The 23,385-nt window shown below is 39.1% G+C and overlaps 1 protein-coding gene across 6 annotated transcripts in view; it reads right to left on the bottom strand.

Moving 5' to 3' along the window:
* The window catches only part of Htr4 (5-hydroxytryptamine receptor 4), a 209,540-nt gene that overhangs the window by 91,669 nt on the left and 94,486 nt on the right, over nucleotides 1–23,385 (bottom strand). For all 6 annotated transcript variants that reach the window (XM_045132630.1, XM_004664750.3, XM_045132631.1 and 3 more), the window contains exons 3-4: nucleotides 12,536–12,661; nucleotides 10,787–10,987 (exon numbers count right to left, since the gene is read on the bottom strand). In XM_045132630.1, coding sequence (XP_044988565.1) covers nucleotides 10,787–10,987; nucleotides 12,536–12,661 — 327 coding nt within the window. The remainder of the gene's footprint in view (nucleotides 1–10,786; nucleotides 10,988–12,535; nucleotides 12,662–23,385) is intronic.

Genomic DNA, 23,385 nt, shown 5'->3' with positions numbered 1-23,385 from the left:
TTAGGCCAACAGTGCCCTTCCTATTCATATCACTTCTTCAGCACAAGAAAACATGCAAGAGAGGTCGGGTAAAGGAAGGTATCTTCCTAGCTATAAACTATAAGAAAAGAGATAATCCACCAAAAATGCCTCCTGAAAACATCTTGGCTGGGGCTTAGTGGATGCACACAGGTCATCAAGGAGCATCTTACAGTCAGTATGAGTTGATCAATTTGTAGAGGGTACTGACTGAGTGTCCCACTGACACAGCTCAGGGTCTCATTCTTTGGTAAGTATGTTGAGGCTGCTAAAACAGGCCATGTGCTCCCTATCCCTGCCCCATTGCTTCTAACATTTCTTCACAGCCTTTCTCTAATCACATTGAGACTGACACTTTTTTTCTCTACTGTTACACCTACCTAATATACATGGGTACACTATGTAGCAGCAAGTGGGTCCTGTGTTAAATCAACAGCTGTAACTCTGAAAGGCAGTTAGCTGTCAGCATCCTCATTACAAACTTGAGGAAATGGAATCTCAAAGAATTTAATACTTCATCCAAGTTCATCTAATTAAGATATAGTAGAACTGGATCTGCATTATTATCATTAGTGTGTGGATGTGAGCATGCATGTGAAAGTCAGAGGACAACCTGGGGAGCTGGTTCTCACCTTGTTTGCAGCAGGACCCTTTGTTGTATGTGTCTTCATAGGCCAAGTTCACTGTCCTGCCTGCCTCTGAGGAGTCTCCTGTCTCACTTTCCATCTTGCTGAAGGTGGACTGGGATGACAGAGGATTCTGGGAATCCACTCTGGCTGTCACACTTACACTGGAAGTGCCTTCACCCATGGAGCCATTTTTTCTGCCTAGACCAAAGTCTTAAACCACAACTGACCAATTGCCCTGGTGGTACTGGTGAATATGGCAAGGCTAGACAATAGTGAGTCTGTGGAGAACATGGAGTGCCCCAGGAGCTTTCTGAGCAGAGGACACAAAATAATTAGACATATTTAAAACTGGAGCTGACAGATCAGAGAATATTTAAGAAAAATGCCTAAGAAGCTACTGCACTAATTCAGAAACAGGAAAAGGGAGTTAGGAGAAAGATGTAATAGAAATATATTTATAGAAACATAGTACTATTTGGCATCTAGCTGACCATGGTACAGCAATAAAAGATGACCTCAAAAATTGTGCTTAAATGACTAATAGATGTACCTTTGATGTACCAAGTAGAAGAAGATATTAATTTATGATGGAAATTGCTACTTGAAGCATACTGGATTTGAAAAAAACTCTAAAGATACTGAAGGCACGATCTTCATTAGACAGGTAGAAAGAAGAACTGGAGCATAGGACAAATTGAAGGAGACACTGAAAGCAAAGATGCAAATGAGCTACAGGACGAATGACCTCTCCATGGTAAAGAGGGGAGTTACCCAAGGCTGGGGACTATGAAATGGCTATCAGGCTGCAGAATCAGGTCTGGGAAGAGACCCACAGAAACCACTAAGCATTTACATTTGAAAATCTGCCAGAGACAACAATAAACAATAAGGTAGTCATATCTGGCTCATATCACTCAGATGATTGCTAGATGCCATGTACTGGTCTATGTCCTTCACATATATTCACATAGTTATTCCTCACAATCCACAAAGAAAAGCTACCACTAGTAACATCATTTTATAATTTTGGTGAAACTCAGACAACTCAAATAACTTCTCCTAAGGTCACTGCACTCATAATTGGTCAAGCCGAAATTGTATCTGGGCAGCCTAGTATCCCAGGCCTTATTCTTAAACATTTTCCTTGTTGAGAAGTCTAAGCAAAAGGGGGAACAAGCATGGAAGTCATAGCAATAAAACCACAAGGTATATCTGAGAGCACTCTATGCTCAGCCAAATAGGCATAGAACAGCTACTATGTGCCTAAAATAAGAACATAGAAGTGGACAAGACAGAGCTGATTCTCACAGGGCTCATATTCAAGAGTGAGAATGAAAGTGAGAATGAGTGAGAGAGAGAGAGGGAGAGATAACAGTGATCCAGGTGAGCTGCCATGTTTATATTCAATGTTTCATGGGATCCCAGAGGAAGGAATAACACTCTGGAAGCTGAAGGGCTCTAGTCTTTACAGCAGATGGCACATCACATGTGAGTGTTGATAAAGAGTTGGCAGCCACCAGGAAATAAAAATGGACTCAAGTCATGGGTAGCAATGTGAGTGATAAGGAAATACAACTTGGGGAATGATAACCAATCACATATGGGTGGGAATTGCCAAAATAAAAACAGCCTGAGAACATGCTGGGGGAAGCACTGAAGGCCAGCCTGAGTATTTAGACCTTAGCTAATGAGGTGCTTCTGAAAAAAAATTCTGGGGCTCTTCACATACTGTGTTCTGGAGCTCTTGCTCTCCATGTCCCATCACCCTCCCTCCACAGACATGTCTGTCATCTGCAGACCCTGCTTCAGCACCACTGCTTCCTCAGGTAGGCATGGCATGTTCCAACAGCTTTTTTTTTTTTAACTTCCCCTTATTTTAGTTCAATGACCAGCAATTTTACTCTAAGTACCAATTTCGTGCCACACTATTCCCCCAACAGACTAAAACTCTGTGATTCACAGGTTTTTCTTATCATTCACCCTGTATTTCCAGTGCCTAGAAGAGCTCCCAGCAATTAGTAAGCACTCCATAAATATTTGATGAAATGAATATAAAAATAACAGTTCATATCCTCTGGCATGAAATTCAGTGTAACAAATATCACTATTAGGCACAAAGCAAGAAACTACTAGCAAAGAATGTATGAAAAGAAGCTTTTCATACACATGCCTTGCAGAAATTTATTCAGCCCTACTAGGAAAACAAATGTAATTGTGTGATACAAATTCATAATGACTAACTTATACTTGATATATACTTTACCAAACTGAGCTACACACCAGGGAGATCATTAGGAAATGCACACACACTTGTTTCTTGCACAGGATTAAACATGCAGACTTGAAGTCAGAAGAATATGTTTTATAAGTAAACCTGTTTCCAAGAAAACATGTGGATCAGGAACTACTGAAGAATGTTGCAGATTAAACACCTCAAGTTTCAGGAAGCAGAAGAATGCTGACAATTCAGCTGGACAGATCAAAGAGAAAACCTTGCCATGCTTACAGCTAATGGTATCTTCAATAAAGTGAAATGGATTCTTTCAAAAATAACCACGTTGAATGCCAAATATAGGACAAAGTGTAGCACGTTCAATCAAAGCAACTATAAGGTATAAGTCTGAAAAGTATGGCTTATGAGGCCAGTGGAAGAATGCAGGGATAGTTGGCCAAGATAGACAAGACATGGACACAACATCTCCACCCTGTTTTGTTGTGACATATTGTTGCAGTCCACTTTGAATTGCTGGTAGAAATCAACCAACCAAGAGCAGCTTATGGGGACAAAAGGGTTTATTTTGGCGTACAGGCTTGAGGTGAAGCTCCACAATGGCAGGGGAAAACGACAGCAGGAGTAGAGGGGGGACATCACCCCCTGACCAAGATCAGGTGGACAATAAGAACAGGAGAGTGTGCCAAACACTACCAAGGGGGAGCTGGCTATAACACCCATATGCACATCTCCAACACACTATCTTCAGAGGCATTAATTCCCAAATCTCCATTAACTGGGGACCTAGCGTTCAGAACACCTAAATTTATGGGGGACACCTGAATCAAACCACCACACATATCCAGAAAGATACCTATAGGTCTTTCAATCAGACTGAAAATTGATACCTGATCTCTTCCAAGTACATCTCTTTGTAGAGGGAACTAACAAGTGCTTCAGGTGAGGTTGGCAGTCATGTAGGCTTACCTCTGAAGGAATCAGGATATGTATGCCTACACCACAGCAAATGTGAGGACAGATGTGCTCTCAGCATTTAAAAATAGCATTCAGACTTCTTTTATGATGTATTCACATATTAACAATGGTTTCAGACTCATGTTGCCAATGGCTATTTTCCCCCTGGGAAAGGGGGAAGAATCTACCTTGAGAGTGAACTCAAAACTAAAAGACAGAACAGATACAAAGGACAGGTATAAGAAGACAAATAGACATAGAGAAACCAGAGAAAGATAGAGAGAAAGGAGACCAAGAGAAGAGGAAGAAAGAGTTAGAGAGATAGACAAGACGTAACTGCTAAAACCTTTGTAGAGAGCTATGTCTAAAGCCAACTTTTTCATTTAAGTAAAATTCAAATTAGTTTCTGTCATTTGCTACAAAAAAATGCCTACAAATGGATAATTGGACAAGCAAGTTGGGAATAATACTACATTTAGAGAAAGCCCTTTTAAAACACATATTAAAACATAAATTCAAGATACACTTATAGAACAAGTGCATTTATTACACATGAATTGGCTTCAGCTACTGCCCATGGTTTTCTCTTCCAAACCTCAGCTGTAAAGTACAGAGACATTTTTGTATCATACTTTGAAGTGATGGCATTTTCTTTCATAATGCTCAGGTACTGCTCTTAGGATTTAAAAAAATCTAGTGATAGAAAAGATATCAGTGGAATGAGCAAATACAAGGTCATAAGCTGAGACATCGTCATTCAAAATTGAAGAAAGCTTGCCAACAGTATCTGGTAAGGGCTCCTTTGTAAGGAGAATCAGGACATTTTGTGACAAAACAGTGTCCAAAAAGATCCCCTGCTCCCTATCTTGCTCTGACTTCAGAAGGGACATCTAGTGGAGTCAAAATTTTCTCAAGGAATTGAGAAATATGGCATCTCAGCAGAACTTTTAGCTAAAGGGTTTTATGGACTGAAGGTGTACTTTCTTTTGAGAGATATAACTCCAAGCTATACCAAAATTGAAGTTTAAATGTATATTTCAGCAATTAGAAAAAGTGAACTCATCAGCTCTAATCCAAGTGATCATCCAACATCAGTAGCACCCATGTCCTATTATATAATCCTTCTACAATCATTAATAGTTTAAGTAAAATTTTCATTCTTTCTCTCTCCCTCTTTCTCTCCTTCCACTCTCCCCTACATGTTATATATTTAGAGACATAGTTATGTATATTTATTTTATGAGTGTAATTATGCTAAACATTTAAATATGAAACTTGCTGTTTTTCTCTTAGTACAACAGTGATATCGTCCAGCACAATAGTATTTGCCATGACTTCTAATGACTACACTGCATTCCATTTTTGAAATAGCTGTTTTTTTGCATTTATCACAGAACCTCAAATTTCAAAGCATCAACTGTACTATATAGTGTTAATACAATGTCTGACCTCTCATGACTCATACAATATGAAACACTTTACTTGTGCAGTGGAAATATTTTAAGGAAGCAATAAACTTTCATTAATAGAATTCAATTGACAAAATTCAATGAAACATGAGAATTATAGTTGCTGAAATGTACTTATGATATTAAAGGAGTTGTATATTTTACTTTAATTTAGGATCTGTTATCTGGGGGAGAGGAATTAAGAAATTACAAATCAAAATGAAAATCACTGCTTGAGAGAAGCTATCCTATACAGTCATTCCATTAACACCCAAGAAAGCTGTAGGCAAGGTGAAGGAGGACAGGAGCAAGACAGCTTTTTATAGGCAGTCAGCCAGGGACCGAAACCCAAGGGGAACACAAATGCCACTTTGCCTGCCCTGGCAGGACTAGAACCCACATCCAATCCAGTTTCATCAATTCACCAGTGCTTCCTAAATCATCTTCAAGTTTTCCTGGGCTTGGCACAGGTGGGTAGGCTGGCCCCTGCTGAGTCAGCCTCTTGAGCTCACCAACCAACCAGGTTTCTCTCTTACACACCCGAATCTGATGATGAGATTCACCCTAATTGGATGTTTGACCCATATAAAGGAGCCTGACCATGTGTGTAAACTCCAACTTGGTCCTCTGGATTCATATGAACACAAGTGTGTAAGTCTTTCTCCCCCTTCTCATCCTGCCTCAGAAAGGAGGATTTCTTCTTCTCTGGGCACTTTCCTGCCTTGTTTTTGGGTATTTTCACGTTTTGCTACATGTATGATGATCTTTCTTTAATCTCTGAGTCCTTCACTATCTCTTACTCCTCTCTGATCTCTTACATGAGAGGGATCTTGAGGCTTGGGCTCTCATGCTTTGCTTCATGTGTGTGAGTGTGCTCATGTGCTTGTGTGCATGCAAACATGTAGGGGGCACGCAGACTTTTAAACTATGTAAGGAAGACTTTCTCCATTTCCCCTCCCCTTTCCCAGCCAGGCTGGGAGAGAAACTCTTTTGGCTTGAGACCTTCTCCTAGCCTTCTCTCTGGATTCTAACTCTCCTTAAAATAAACTTCATAGTACATAATTTACCCTTCTCTTATTCCATGCTTTAATTCTTGGATAACTCAGGTAAGAATTCAAAAATTGAGGTCAGGGCACTTGCCTGTGAAGCTTAAGGACCCAAGTACTATTCCCCCGAACCAACATAAGCCAGATGCACATAGTGGTACATGCCTCTGGAGTTTGTTTGCAGTGGCTAGAGGCCCTGACACACCCATCCTCTCTCTCTCCCTTGCTCTCCCTCCCTCTCTCAGTCTTCCTCCCTCTCTCTCCAATAAAAAAATAAAAGTTAGGGTCTATGAACCTGGAATCTCCTCCATATTTTGGGAATTTAATCTCTCCCTGAACCCAAAAATCCTGTATCAGAAGTACAGTGTGTCTTGCCAAGACTCAGTCAGCTGACGAGAATGTCACACTTCACTGAAATCACACCCTCTCTGTTTTGGTCCAGCTCAAGTGTGAGGCTAGAAGGGACACTGAAAAAGCAGAAGCTAGATAATAAGCAAAGCCATGTTGTTCTAGGCAAGCATTGCCCTGTGGTATTCAGGGTAAACCAACCTTCCATCTCAGTGTCTCAGTGATAGAATTACTCGTGGAAGAAAGAACACTTTGGAGACCAGAGGTGCATTTCTCAGGGTCTCCCACAAAAATACAGCAAGATCAAACAAAACCATCTGATCCATCTGATTTATGGTGTTGAAAATGTAACTTCTGGCAGCACTGCTCACTAAAAGAATGTGCCCACAAGTTCAAGTTCATTGCTTCAACAGTATTTGTTGAATACATAAATACTTATGCATACTGTTTAATTGCCAGTATACTCATTAAAATGTAAATTCCATGAGGGCCCAGATTGTTTTGTCCTGGAGTTTCCTCCCACTAGGGAAGAAACAAACATTTAAGAAGAAATTATAGAATTGCCTTTAGTCACAAATATAATGAGTTCTGTAAAGAAGAATGGGTTTGGAGAGGTCAGAGAAGACATCTGCTGCAAGGAAGACAGGATGCACTAAAATCTGAAAGACACATTGGAGCACAGGAAGCAAAGAAGCTTTCTAGGCAGGGGAGGAGCTGAGGCCCAGAGTACCAAACACTAGGAGAAGGAAGGTGCAGGGAGCCAGGTCCCAGAAAAAATGTCTCATGGAGGGCACAAAGAGAACTTGGGACACAGGAAACAGTGGCAAATCCTCTAGACTGGTAGTTTAATATCAAACATCAATGCCAGAAATAGCCACTGGAGGATTTTAAACAAAGAGCATCAGGTTCATAGCTTAAGTTTTGAAAGATGGCCATTTGATCTTATGAGGGAAATTAGACTAATTAAGTCAATCAGGGGCAAACATTTAGGAGGATGCTGAAGTGATTTATGCCAGACATGATATGACTTTATACTAGGATGATAGAGGGAAGCAAATGGGCCAGTATTTACTTAAGAAAATTCAATCTATCATTATTTACATATAGAAGATAAAGATAGACCAAATTAAGAATAACTACCTGGGGGCCTAGGAAGACAGTTCCTTGGTTAAAGGAGCTTTCTGGCTTGAATCTGGATCCCAGCACCCACATAAAGCCTGATGCAGAAGAGGCACATGCGTACGTTATCCTATGGCAATATGGGGACATAGTCAAGAGAGTCACAAAGCTCACAGAGCCAGGTAGTCTGGCCTTCCCAGCAGCCAAACAAGAGACCTGATTTCAAAACAAGATGGAAGGAGGGGATCAGTACCAAAAGAGTGTCCTATGAACCTCCAGTGTGTGCTATGGTACATGCACATAAGTAATAACAAATAACAAATAACTACCTGTTTCTGAATGATGGAGTGATGGAGCTAATGAAGAAGTCAAACTTTGGGAAGAATTTATATATATATATATATATATATATATATATATATATACACACACACACACACACACACACATACACACACATATATATGTGTATATATATGCATACATATATATATATATATATATATACATACATATATATGTATACATACATATATTTTTTCACATAACAGCATCCTCTGATACAAGTAGTGTACCATGCTAGACCAATACTGTCCCCAATTACAGTCCTACAAAATAAGTACCTTATTTTCCATTTCTTAAAACAAGAAAACTGATACTCAAAAATGTTTGTTAAGTTATGAACAATCTCAGAGCTACATGTGGGAAGAACTGAAGTTTAAACCTATGTTTCTTCAGTTCTCAAACGATGGTTGTTAACGACCGATCACTGCTGCTGGATGACAACTTGGGTCAGCTTAGGGAGGTTTTCATGATCTCAAAGAAAATGAGCCTAAATCTGGAATTCTGATATCAAACCTCTGTGGAAAATCTCCAGACCTTCCCTCAGCATGCCCAGAGTCCACACTACAGCAGGCAGATGAGACTATATTCTCACATTTTTGCTCCCTCCTGGCTCATTTTGTTCTTTTTTTTTGCCAAAAACTTCTGACCTCCAGCCACCCTGCTCCAGCTCTGCCTTTTCTTAGCTCTTTTAAAAATAATTTTATTTATTTAAAAGAGAAAGAGAATATGGATGCCCCAGGGTCTCCTGCCACTGTAAATGAACTCCAGACACATGTAACCACTTTGTGCATCTGGCTTTATGTGTTATAAACTAGAACCCAGGCAATCATGCTTTATAAGCAAGTCCCTTTAACTGCTGAGTCATCTCTTCAGCCCCCTTTTCTTAGTTCTTATGCTACACCCTGTTTCGCAAATCATTTCAGCAATAATTATACACATATTGTAGTATAGAATTTCCATGGATTTTCTCCTTCCTTGTATTTATTTTCTATAATATGAATTTCATATGGCATATACTATCCTTAAAAAGTCATTTATGTGGGGCTGGACAGATAATTTGGTGGGTAAGAGGAAGAAAGACTAAGGAGGCCTGAGAAACCACTAGAGTTTAATCCCTAGGAGTCACATAAACAGCGAGGCATGACCACACATGTCTGTAGCTCCAATCCCATGAGGAGTGGACTAGAGAATCACCAGGGCTCCCACACAGACACATGGAAAGCTCCAAGACCAGTAAAAACCTCCAGTTCAAGTAAGAACAGACAGGAGAAGGACAGTGGAGTGGGACACATGATGGCCCCTGCGACACCACAGGCAAGTGCTCTCTGCAGCAGGCAAGCATACAGGGTGCTGCCATGGTCATCTACATAGGTGTGCACCCATGCCACCTTCCATATTACACATGCAAAATCAAAATCATTCACATGCTGAAGTCACATGTGGGTCTGGCTGTTGGCCAGTAGTTCAATTGTACATGTCTTTATTTCAAGCTACAGAGTAGAGTCTTGTCTCATTACACATTCATATAACCTAGGCAGTTCAAGTATGTATTGATAGACAAAAAGATAAAAGGCAATTTCAGCAGAACAAGCCATCAAAATTCTCCATTACGTGAGACTGGAGATGAATCTGCTGTTCCCTAAGCAGGGCTCAGCTCCTAAAGACCTGCCCCAGTGTAAGTAATTCTCTGACAAGGTGTCATTTTATTGTCTGGGGGTAAATATTTTAGATACACAGCAACCTCTATGTTCAGCCAACTACTTTTCCTGTTCCTCAATTAAAGTAATGGATTTATCCTAAACTAGGGGAAGAATGTCTGTGGACAGCTCAAGAGGCTGTAAGAAACTGCCCCTGGTGATTTTGAGTGCATGAACTTTTCACTTCACAATATCCTTTAGGTACTAGTACCTAAGATATGACTTTAAAATTATATTCTACATTTATTATTCAATACAAATGAGCAGGAAGTGGAAGCTGGGAAGTGCTGACACTAGTCATCAGCATACAGCTCCAGAAAATCAGGCTGTATGTATCAGGGAGTAGAAATCCTTAGACCTGAAGTGAAATATGAAGGAAAAGAATAAAATTTTGCCATGAGAATTAAATGCTAGATCTGGGCCCACCAAACCACGCAATTGTTGGAAACGGTATTATCGATTTTAGATTTCTGGAAAATGTCCATCACCTCGTGCACTTATTACTTGGATCTTATTCCACAGTCATATTGTAGGAAAAGGTCATGTTGAAACATAAGGTACTATCAATCTGAACAGCCCTGTTGTCCCTGGAAGATAGGTTAATTCTTGTCACTTTGTTCTCCTGTTATTTTGTTCATGCCATCACTGTACAATTCAGTGCTCAACAGTAAACTTGACTGCAGGTACGTACTGCCACCTAGTTTGTAAGTGTCTTATAAGCAAGTTAGGTCTTATAAATCTTTGGGTCTGCAGAAACTGTGACTATGCCTGGCTAAGAGGTGGTCCTTTGAAAAGTCTGGGGTTGAATGAATTACTGTCTCCAAATTTGCCTCTCTGAGATTAACTTCATGTAATGAATTAGGTATGAAGGATAGACATTGCAAACTGGTGTCTACCAGGCCAGTGACTCTAGCAGCAAGTTCCGTTGTGCACACGACTGTGCCCTTACCTATCCAGGGAAATGCAGCACAGGTGAAAAATCGATGCTGTTGTGAGCAGAACATCCAGCGAGGTGCGGACAAGGCAGAACATCTCCCCATAAATCCAAATGTCTTGAACCAGCTCAATGGCACCAAAGGGCATCACCAGCACCGAAACCAGCAGATCGGCAAAGGCAAGAGATACAATGAAATAATTGGTTTTTATTTTCCTGTGAGTGAAAGGTATAAGTGAGGTCAGGGATGTATGGGGAAGAGGGTAGGAAGAAAGAGCAAGAGAAGAAATAGCAAAATGGGGAAGTGAAGGGAGGGTAGAGAAGGAAAGAGAAGTCACACATTAAAAACGTGTTCTGTGAGTTTCAGTGTCCCCTTCTGTACCATGGCTGAGAAGACTCATTGGGTCCTGCCTCTAGTTCATACCAAAAGCTTCTATATTTTCTATTCTGGCCCCACTGGCCTGACTGGAGGTACCCTGTGCATGGAGACCCCTCCTGAGGCTCTCCATTCAGTTGCTCTCTCTTTCAACTAGTACCCTCATTATGTCCCACCCTGGCTTCAGTCCTTGGTCAGGCACTCAAAGGGTGTTCTCTCAGGTTGCTTCCCTCGCAAGCAGTAGAGTTATGCACTGCCATGTTAAGAATGCGGACTGACTACCATGTGTCCATCTTTGTGGCATGAGTCTGGACTGTGATTTATGCTTCATCTTCCTCATGTGATCAATGTGTATTTTTCTCAGAGAGGAACTGCACCTCCACCTCAAATCCTCATAATCCAGGCTACAGATTAGAAACAACTAGAGAATTTTAACTAACATCAGTGCCCAGGTTTCACCTCAATTCAATTGGTTTGGGAACCTAAGTTGAGTAACATTCCTTCGCCCCCAAAGTTGCCAGATAAGATCAAGGTGTTCAATTAAATTTGGACTTTTAACAATGAATTTTTTAAAATATAAATATATTCAAAATAGTGTGTGGAAAACATCACATACAGTATTTTGAAAAGCATTTGAGATGATTCTAAGTGTAGCCAGGGTTGAAACTGATGAAGTGCAGAATGCAGGAGATCCAGGTTTAATTCCTAAATCAGCCATTAGTCAACTAATCCTTCCATAAAATACTAATGAGGTCAGATTAGATGTAGCCTCAAAAACTTTATATATAGAAATCACAACTATTAAATGAAATATGACATAGGAAAATGGACAGGATGGAAACACACTGAAGTGCTTACACATTGTGTTAGGGTTGCAGGATTACACATAGTCTCCATTTCTGTATTTCCTTCCTTTTGTGTATGTTTATGTATATGTATGTACAGGTACAGGTGTGTATGTATGCTTATGTGCATGTGCATGAACATATGTGGAGGCTAGTGCCTTCCTCAATCACTTACCACCTTATTTTCTATTTTAAAGATGGGGTCTCCTAATGAACCTAGAATTTACTAATTAGGCACACTAACTAATCATCAAGCCCTGGGGATCCTCCTGTCTTCACCTCCCCAGAACTCTTATAGGCATGTCATCACCAAGCCTTGCATTTATGCGGGTGCTGTAATGCCAATACAGGTCCTCATGTTTGCACACTGGCACTTTAACCACCAAACCATCTTCCCAGCTTTTCTTTGCTGTTTTTGAAATACTGTTCCCATGAATATTTACCTTTAAATTTACATACTAAATGGAATGGTAAGAGTCTTTTCTCCAGGGAAAACCCAGAACTTTACCCGTGTTTCCAAAGAGGTTCCTTTGTGCTGCTCACCTGAGCTGCTTATCCCTGCACACAGCCACCATCACCAGCAGGTTGCCCAGGATGGCCATCAGGATAACCGCTGAGAGAAAAGTAAGAAGCACGACCTTCTCCACTGACCTGAAACCCTCCTTGGAACTAGAAGACATGAACACACAAAACAAAGAACTAAAAGAGACTGGAAAGATAATTGATCTGATCTGCCTCGACCTTCAAGAAGGTAATTTCCCCATCCATTAGCAGCAGCAACACACACATGTACATAACACATGCCAAGGGGTGCACCCCTTACTTGATGGCTTATACTGGTAAGCCATAGGTAATGAGAGGTGAACTCACTAGCCTGAGATTGCAGTTACTTTCCAACAGAGAACTCACAGCTTTCCTTCAGAGACTTCACCTTAGTTAGAACTCAAGGATATATTTCAGTGGCTTTTGTTTTGCATAGCTGTACCACAAGGCAAGGACTTGAGGTGAAATATTCACTGACAGTTCAATGTGCTATTCCTGCTTATCAGAAAGAAAAGGCTAGATGGTGTTGGATGAGAGTAACTGGAATCAGAGACCACATGAGCACCAGAACCACTGCTTCCAATACATTCTGGCTCATACAGATGCTGTGGTGTACAGATGGGCTATGTAGGAAGGGATGATCAAAGGTTGTTCTCAAGACAGTTTACCTGGATAAATGACTTCATATCATAAGAAATCCACAGAAGAGACAGCAGGCCATCAGCAAGCTTCGGAATGTCTTCCATTTCCTCAACCACATATGCTTTAGTTCATCACTGTCACAGCCATGGCTCAAATTTATGTGCTTGTCAATTTTGGCATCTACAACTTCTTCCTTCCCAGGGTACATTCAGAGTTTTGTTTTACTAACTTTAAGTGAGTGTCTCCCATCAATGAAATCATAATATCTAAAGGTTATTCAGAAGCTAAAGGAGAAAGGTTTTATGCTTTATAGTGTCGAGAAGTGTTCTTTTAAATAAGTTTGAAAGGATCTTGTAATTGCTACACTCAAAATGTACTTTCCAATATGAAAAGCAGTGGTGGGGAAGAATTGCTAGACCACAATGGTTGCAGGTGTGGGAGAAGCTGGTTGTCACATGAGCATTTTGCAAGGAACACAAGGTTCCAGGAATCAAGAAATTTCTGCCTTTACTAAGATTCTTTGACTGCAAAACTAAGATGGACATGGACACTGATTTTCAATGGTAACAGCCAGCCAAGGTCTGGCTTTGAAATGGTTATTTTATATATTGCTAGCAAATTTTATGTTACTTATACTTTATTCCAATCAAAAGCACATGGATGACCATGTATGAAGATGACACTGAAGAAAGCCTCTGGATTAATGACAGGTTGGACTGAGTCTTTTTAGGACCCCATCTTCTCTACAGTGGATCAGATGAGAATATACTTTTAGAACATGAATTCAATAAGAACTGTCCCCCTTGTGCTGCTTTTCCTCTTGTAGGAGAAGAACACAGACTCAGAGTGTCTGTTATGAACCTTTCTGGCTACAAATAATATATATACATATATATGGTGATAAAGTAGGATATCAGGGTCAGAGAAGCCCAGGTTCAATATTATGTTTCATCTGTGGCATGCCAATTAAGAGCTAGAAATAGCTAAACACAGTGTAAATGCTGCGAGTGACAAGTAAATTTTAACCATGAGAAAGAACTTTTGTAATTAGGTAGAACTAACTGCAAGCCCAGTAATAATAATGAAAATAAATTTGATCCTGTTTTACATATCAGATCCATGTGTTGCCTCTGATGCCCTCTAGGAATTCTATTCAGTACCACCAGGTTCTCATTTGACCACATACCTGTCCAGTATACCAGACTGGTCCTTTGGCAGCTATTCTTATGAGAAATTTCATTTTCTCTTCTTTTCATGCTTTTGGCCCATTAATAAATAATTCCACAAAGTTTCTGGCTGTATTTCCAATTTTTTCCATACATAGTAAGAGAGAACTAAGACACTAATTAATGCTGAGTAAATTCTCACATAGGTTAGTGCACATGACATGAGAATACTTTAGTATAACGTAGATGGTGAATTTTTGTTAGCAACACCAGAAGCTCAACACTGGCTCAACACTGCAGGAAGGTACCAATGATGCTTTGTTTTACACACAAACACACACACACACACACACACACACGTTAATAATTATGAATATGTATGTGTTTTTGTTTTTTTTACATTGCCTTTATTAACAACAGGTTATATGACTTCAAAATAATTACCTGTCCTCTCAAAACCTCAATGTCAATTGGTCTTTTGAGAAAATTATATCAAATCTCTTAAATACATCAATTGCACTGGTGCCAACATTATGCTGAGCACTGTGCTGGACAAGAACAGAGTCTCATCCTCAGGGAACGCACACAATATCTTTAGTAGACCAGAAGTGTTTCAAGTCGTTCTTCTCATGTTGTCATGATTATGCTTTTCCACTGAGATTTTTTTTTAAATACAGATTCTTAGGCTGGAAAGATGGTTCAGCAGTTAAGGCACTTGCCTGCAAAACCTAATGAGCCAAGTTCAATTCTCCATTGCCCATATAAAGCCAGACGCACAAAATGACACACGTATCTGGGGTTCATTTGCAGTGGCTATAGGCCCTGGCATGTTCATTCTCCACCCCCTTTCTGTTCTCTCTTTACTCATTTATTTTGCAAATAAATGAGTAAAAATATAAATTCTTCCTTTTACGTCTTGGGTGGTGTCTAGGAGTCTGACTTTTTTTTTTAACTAGCCCCTAAGTAATACTGATGCTGCTCATTCTTGCATCACATGTTGTCATAGCAAAACCATAAAGAGCTTATACATGAAGGTGTGACTGAGAGTGACTGAAGGACAGGGGAAAGTCACAGTCTGAGAACACTGAAGATGATGCTTAGCTGAGCTCTGATCTTTGTAATGGACCTCAAACGTGAAGGGATCAGAGAAGTAAAAGGTAAGTGCAAATGCCTGGAGACAGGAAACACTTTTATTTTTTTTTCACTCTTAGTATGAAATAAGCAAAGGGAAAGCATGGAAAATGAGATCACCAAAGCATTCAGCTCAGAGCCAGATGCTGAGGGCTGTTGTGCTCTACTGAGAAGCAAAAGGTCTGTTGTTAGATAAACTGTAAGATATGGAAGTGATGTAAGCAGAGCAGTGATTGGGAAAGTGAATATGTGACAGCAAGAGACAAACTGCCAGGGACCCATGAAGAGGGCAGTGTCTAGGGTAGAATGGTGGCCATGAAAAGGAGAGAAAGTAGGTGGAATAAAGTTATATTTGTAGAGCAAAGGGATGAGTGAGGATAACAGATAGCATGGGTGGATGGGAAGAAGTAAAAATGAAGCCATATTTCTAATTTGCATATATGGATAAATGTCACAATTTAATGAGATGAAAAAATGTTAACAGCTTGAAATACCTGTAAGACTCAAATAAAGATGCTAAATAGCCAACTAGATCCTGTATCAGGAAAGCAGAAGGGACTGCCAGTCAGGAAATACAAGTGGGATATTTTTGTATATGGGGGCTGTCTGGTCAACTAAGAAGAAGCTGAGTCTTTAAGAACTTCTTCACCATGCTAGAGAAGAAAGAACCATATGACATACTGAAAAAGAATGTACAGTGTTTGAGAAATATAGTGAGTGTGGCATCATAGAAAAAAATGAAACCTCAACCCAACAACATTCTCATTCTTCATGACTATTACAAAAATTTCCACTAGAAAAAAATAAGAGTGGGCTGGAGAAATGGCTCAGTTATTAAGGTGCTTACTTTCAATGACTAATGACCCAGGTTTGAATTCCCAGCACACGAAGTCATTCATGCATCCGGGGTTCATGTGGCTAGAGGCCCTGGTGTGTGATCTTGCTTTTTTGTTCTCTCTCTCTTCATCCTCTCTCTTTGCAAATGAACAAATAAAATATTTTTTAAAAATAAAAGGGGAGATCTTTAAAAGTCTTACCAACAACCTAGTTAATATGAGGTGTATAAACCCAATGCAAAAATAGAAGAAACAAAGACCAAGGCAACATGGCTTCTCTAATAACTACTAACACCACAGTAACATCCTCAGTGGAAGTGTACTAGATGACATCTGGACAAAGAATTCAAATGAATGATTATATGCTCAAGAAAAACAAAGAGACCATAAATAAATTTATGAATAAACTTCAAGAGAACTCATACAGCTAAATGAAATAAGGAAATCAGTGTAGAGTGTGAAAGTGGAATACAATGAAGTGACTAAAATACTGAAAACCAAATGGAAGTATTGGAAATGAAAATTGGAAAATTTTAATAAGTAAAAAAAACTCCAAGGAAAGCCTCACAACAGAACAGACAAAGGCAGGGACAGAATATCAGGACTTGAAGACAAAGTACGATTCAAGATGTAGTCCTTAATATCCATGAGTTTTTGTATGTTCTGTAGTTTCTCTTGATACTATTGGTACTTTTATTCCATTTTGATCTGATACAATATAAGAGATTATTTCAATTGTCCTGTATTTACAAAGCCTTTGTTTGTGTCTTATATGTTCTTTTTTTTAATTTTTAAATTTTTATTAACATTTTCCATGATTATAAAAAAAAATCCCATGGTAATTCCCTCCCTCCCCACCCCCACACTTTCCCCTTTGAAATTTTATATGTTCTTTTTAAAAGACCATGTCATGAGCTGCTAAGAAGTATTCTTCAATGTTTGGGTAGAATGTGGTGTAGATATCTGTTATGTCCATTTGATCTATGATTTATTTATCTCAGAGAGAGAATGGGTGCACCAGGGTCTCTAGCCACTGCAAAGGAACTCCAGACCCATGTGCTATCTTGCCTTTAGCACATTTTTATCATGGAAAGTTTGTGTTTCTCCTTCAGCTGTGACAGTTTTGTGGGAACAGTAATCTGGGTAACAGTTCTTGTCTTTCAGAACTGGAAATACATCAGTGAAGGCTTTCCTGGCTTTTAAAGTTTATGCTGGGAAATCTGGTCTTTTTTATGGGCCTTTCTTTTTATGTGACTATGTGTTCTCTTTTGAAGCTTTCAGTATGCTGTCTTTTCCTGTAAATTTAGTGTTTTGGCTATCATAGAACATGTAGAGCTTAATTCCTAGTTTTGTCAATTTGGCATTCTAAATGTACTTGTACCTGGATAAGCATGTCTTTTCCTAGGTTTAGGAAATTTTCTGTGATTTTATTGAAACTGTTTTGTTTTCTATGCCTTTACCATGAAATTTTTCTTTTTCTATGCCCACTGTTCATAGATTTGATCTTTTCATTGTGTTACATAGATTGGTAGTGCTCTGTTTGTACCTTCTCATTAGTTGATCTTTCTCATTTTCTGAATGTTCCAGTTACATTACTTTGTCTTCAAGTCCTGTATCAGGAAAGCATAAGGGACTGCCAGTCAGGAAATACAAGTGGGATATTTTTGTATATGGGGGCTGTCTGGTCAACTAAGAAGAAGATGAGTCTTTAAGAACTTCTTCACCATGCTAGAGAAGAAAGAACCATATGACAATACTGAAAAACAATGTACAGAGTGTTTGAGAGCAGGTAATTGAAGAACTCAAGAGGAAAATTTTAAAAAAACTCCTAGAATTGAATGAAAATAGAAACACAATATACCAATACTTATAAAATGCAATGAAATCAGAATTAATAATAATATAATAATAATAATAGAGGGAGTTATAGCTACAGCTTTGTACATTAACAAAAGCAGAAATAACTGAAATGAATGACTGAATGATGCATCTTAAGGCACTGAAAGAACAAGTATTAGACAGAAAGAAACAATCAAGATCAAGGCAGAAATTAATGAAATGACAACAAACAAAAAAAAAAAAGAATTAATGAAGTAAAGAGTTGGTTCTTTGACAAAGTAAACAAGGCCAACAAACACTTAGCTAAACTAACCAAAATAAAGATGGAAGAAGTAAATTAATAAAACTAGAGATGAAAAGGAAGATATTACAACAAATACCAACATAATTCAGAAAATCACCAGAATACCACCTGCTCTTGATTTGGCTAATGGATTCATTCAGTGGAATGGAACCCATAGCTGGAACTGGGAAACTAGTCAGAGCCATATCCAGAAATCAAGCCCACTCTCCAAAATCAAGCTCCTACCAAGCATGGACTACAAGCGGGCCTACACCTATTAAATTCTCTCTAAAATAATAATGGTTATCGCATTTATCTGGTACTGACTTCATTCTCCATTGGAATTTGCTTCTCTTTTGCAAAAAAGATGGATGTAGAACATGAGGAGAGAATCAGCCCACCGCACCTCACCAGGGTCCCAGCTGAAACCATAAAGTAATTGGGGAAATGAACAAGAGTGCTGCTTTCTTGGTCAACCTGGTACCAGCACAAGGGTGAAGGAGATAGACACAGAGAACACTCAGCTCCTACCAAAGCAGAGATCCAGAGACACAGAGGCTTCCAAGATCTCATCACTGAAGTAGACCTAAAAGGAACCCATCATGGCTCAGGGAAATTTGTGGAAGAGGGGGTTGGAAGATTGTTAGAGCCACAAGTTGGGACATTATGTACAGAGACATTGCTTCTTCCCCGTAACTTATGGCTAACCTCACAATACACGGCCCACATTCCCCACTGAGGAAGGTCCCTGCAGAGGGGGGAGGACAAGGAGGAGGCTAATGATGGTACCAACATGGCTGTATACACACTGTGTACATAACTAATAAAAAATATAAATAAAATTTTAAAACTTATATTTCACTAAATTGGAAAATTTACAAGAAATTGATAAGTTTCTAGACTCATATTGCCTACCAAAATTAAACAAAGATGAGATAAAAACAATTTAAACAGATATATAACAAGAAGTAAGACTGAAGCAGTTATAAACCATGTCCCAACTGAAGTGTTCAGGCTCCAGTGGTCTCACTGATGAGTGAGTTCTACCATACTCTTAAAGAAAAACTAACACCAGTGTTCCTGAAATTATTCCATGAAACAGGAAAGGGAAGGGCACTACCAAATGTTTTACAAGTCAATATATCCTGATGTCAAAAGAGGACAAAATGATAGTCAAGGGGCTGAGGAGATGATCATCAGGTGAGAGCACTTGCCAAATGAGCATGAGGTCTGAGAGGGCCTGAGATCTTTTTAGTTTGATTCCTAGTCCCTATCTTAAAAGCAGGGCATAGCTACAAACACTTGTAACCCCACTTCTGGGGCCAGGAGGGAGCTGGAGACTGGAGAATAACTTGGGTTTGCTAGTCAGTGTTACGAAAAAACAATATGGCAGGCAGATCCATGCTTAGTGAGAGTCTGCTTCAAGAAAACAAAGCAGAAGAGAGAGAAGAGGACACCTAGCATTCTCATGTGGCCTCTACATGCTTACACACACACACACACACACACACACACACACACACACACACACGCTGGTCATACACCACACCATGCATACTACATGTACACACATTCATATATGCTTTTTTTATTTAAAGAAACACAATCAATGGGGTGGTAATATGATGGAGAATGGAATTTCAAATGGGAAAGTGTGGGGGTGGGGAGGGAGGGAATTACCATGGGATATATTTTATAATCATGGAAAATGTTAATAAAAATTTAAAAAAAAAGAAACACAATCAAGACAGGAATTGGGCTGGAGAGAGGGCTCAGCAGTTAAAGGTGCTTGCTTACAAAACCTGAAGACCTGGGTTAGATCTCCCAGTACCCATGTAAAGCCAGAGGCACAAAGTGGCAGACATGTCTAGAGTTTGTTTACAGTGGCAGGAGGCCCTGAAGCACCATACTCTTACACAGTCTCTCTCTATACCTGTCTCTCTGTCTCAAATAAATAAATAAAAATTAAAAGCTAGGAAACTATAGGCCAATATCTCTGATGAAAAATAATGTGAAATTTCTTAATAAAATGAATAACTCCTGATGTTTACAAACTAAATTTAAGAGCACATAAAGAAGATCACTTTTATGATATTGTTGGCATCATTCCAGATATGTTGTGAGGTTCAACATATGCAATCAATTATAACATGTCATATAAATGGACCCAGAAGACAGAAATGACATGATCATCTCCATAGATGCAGAAAAAACCCTTTGACAAAATCTCCATTAAAACAGCCCTGATAAGAGTAGGAATAAAAAGAAGATATCTCAACATATTAAAGGTCATACATGACAAACCTATAGACAATATCATGCTGAATGGGGAATAACTCACAGCATGTTCACTAATATCAGGAGCAAGAATGTCTACTTTCTCTATGTTTTATTCAATCTAGAACTTGAAGTTATAACTGGAGCAATAAGACAAGTGAGGGATACAAGAGTATACAAATAGGAAAACAATATTTCAAAGTATCAAAGATGATCTGATTCTATACATAAAACATCCTAAAGACTCAACCAGAAAACTCTTAGGTTTGAAAAACACCTTCAGGAAAGTCACAAGATGAAAAATTAAGTTAGAAAATTCAGTGTCTTTCCTATAAACCAGTAACAAACATGCTGAGGAAGATATAAGGGAGTCAATCCCATTCATACAAGTATAAACTTGCTTGCAAACCTAACAGCCTGGGTTTGATTCCCAGTGCCTGTGTAAAGCCAAATACCCAAAGTGGCACACATGTTTGGAATTTGTTTTCAGTGGCAGGAGGCCCTGGAATGCCCATTCTCTCTATCTGCCTCTTTCTCTCAAATAAATAAATTATTTAAAGAAAATACCCTGGAATAAACATAACCAAGGTGAAAGAGTTATGCATTGAAAACTTTGAAACATTGAAGAAAGAAATTAAAGAAGACACTGGATGATGGAAAGGCTTCCCATGCTCATGGATTAGAAGAAACAATACTATGAAAATGACTGTATTACCAAAAGTAATCCACACATTGAAGTCAGTCCCACCAAAATTCCTGTGGTATTTATCACAAGATAGAAAAAAAATATCTTTTTTTAAAAATTATTTATTTAATTTTTTATTTATTTATTTTTTTTAATTTTTTATTTATTTATTTGAGGGCGACAGACACAGAGAGAAAGACAGATAGAGGGAGAGAGAGAGAATGGGCGCGCCAGGGCTTCCAGCCTCTGCAAACGAACTCCAGATGCGTGCGCCCCCTTGTGCATCTGGCTAACGTGGGACCTGGGGAACTGAGCCTTGAACCGGGGTCCTTAGGCTTCACAGGCAAGCGCTTAACCGCTAAGCCATCTCTCCAACCACCCCCCCCAAATATCTTAAAATGCATATGAAAGCACAAGATCCTGGGCAGTCAAAGAAATCCTGAGCAAAAATAATAATGCTGGAAGTATCACCAGAATACCTAAATTCAAGTTATCCTACAAAGCTACGTCAGAAAATAAGAAAAAATAACAGCAACACAAAACACTGGCATAAAAAATATACATGAGGAACAATGGAATAAAACACAGGATGCAGATAAAGCCCGCCCTGCTACAGCCACATGAGTTTTAACAGAGATGCCAAAAATTAATGGTTCTGGTATTTCACATGTAAGAATGAAACTAGATCCTTATTGATTGCTGTATACAAAAATTAACTCCAATTGCATCAAAGTCCTCAATTTAAGAGCTGAAACTGAAAATTCTAAAGGAAAGAGTGGACAAAATACTTCAAGAATCAAGCACAGAAAAGTACTTTTATTTTATTCTTCTTACTTGAGAGAGAGAAAGGGAAACAGAGAGGATGGACACACCAGGACCTCTTGTCACTGCAAACAAACCCTAGATGCTGGTGTCACCTTGTGCATCTGACTTTATGTTGGTACGTGGGAAGTGAGCCCTGGGATTTGGCAGGCTTTGCCAACAAGTGCCTTTGGCAACTCAGACATTTACTCAGTCCTCTTAGTTAATTTTTTAAACAGACCAATTTTTCCCCCAAATGCTTTTGTTAAATAAAGGACTGAATAAGATCATTTGTATGGAATGATTCCATAATAGGAAGCAGTATAGTCAGGCTGCTTCAGGCTCACCAGCAGCTATTAGAAACATCTGCATGGCTTGGTTAAAACCAAGCAGTGCTATAGCTGTCCACACATTTTCCAATTCAGTACATTAGGGGTCAAGCCTAAAATTATTTTTTTGGCATTTCTCACAAATTCCCTTAGTATGGCTGATGCTGCTGGCTGTAGGCTGAACTTTGAGGATTCTGGCCTAGATACTTGCAAGGGATACCATTAGTCTTAATTCTCATCCTCCCATTGCTAATGATGTACTTTTGCTCCTTAGTTTGCAGCTCTTTCTTGGAATGGGTAGATCTTGACAATGATTAATTGCATGTGTTCCATATGGCAAGCAATACACTAAGGCAGTTTTTCATGATTTCTTTTTTATTTCATCATCACAGTTATACCATCTTATATTATAATGCTCCTTCTTCAGAAGAAAAGTCTGAAAGCAGCAGAGTTATGAGATGATATTTTCCATCCTTGGTAAAGGAGCTGGGATTTGACTTCATGTATTCTGATTGCAGATCCAAGACTATTCCATAAACTTTTAAATATGCTAATTTGGAACTGAATAATTCCTTTAAAAGGGCATGGTGAAGTTTGACTAGTTTGTCTAGAAACTTAACAAAATTAAGTTGACAATGAGAGCTTACTATCCTTGTAAAACAGGGTAGCTATAGAAAATAGTTGGGAAAAGCAAGGAGTAAGTTCTATACTATATATTATAGACATAATATATAATGGACTTTCTTTGTAACTTTAAAGTCACTATTCTTAATTGCCTTTGAAGGCACTGTAGACAAAAGCTAGAAGGCCAGTGGGCAGCTGGTGCATAGCTGGTGAAGGCTGGGCAATTAAGAACTGCAA

This window comes from Jaculus jaculus, chromosome 13, assembly GCF_020740685.1.
Source record: "Jaculus jaculus isolate mJacJac1 chromosome 13, mJacJac1.mat.Y.cur, whole genome shotgun sequence".
NCBI lineage: Eukaryota > Metazoa > Chordata > Mammalia > Rodentia > Dipodidae > Jaculus > Jaculus jaculus.
Note: the sequence above shows the minus strand (reverse complement) of the source record. Positions and strands in the feature narration are given on the sequence as shown.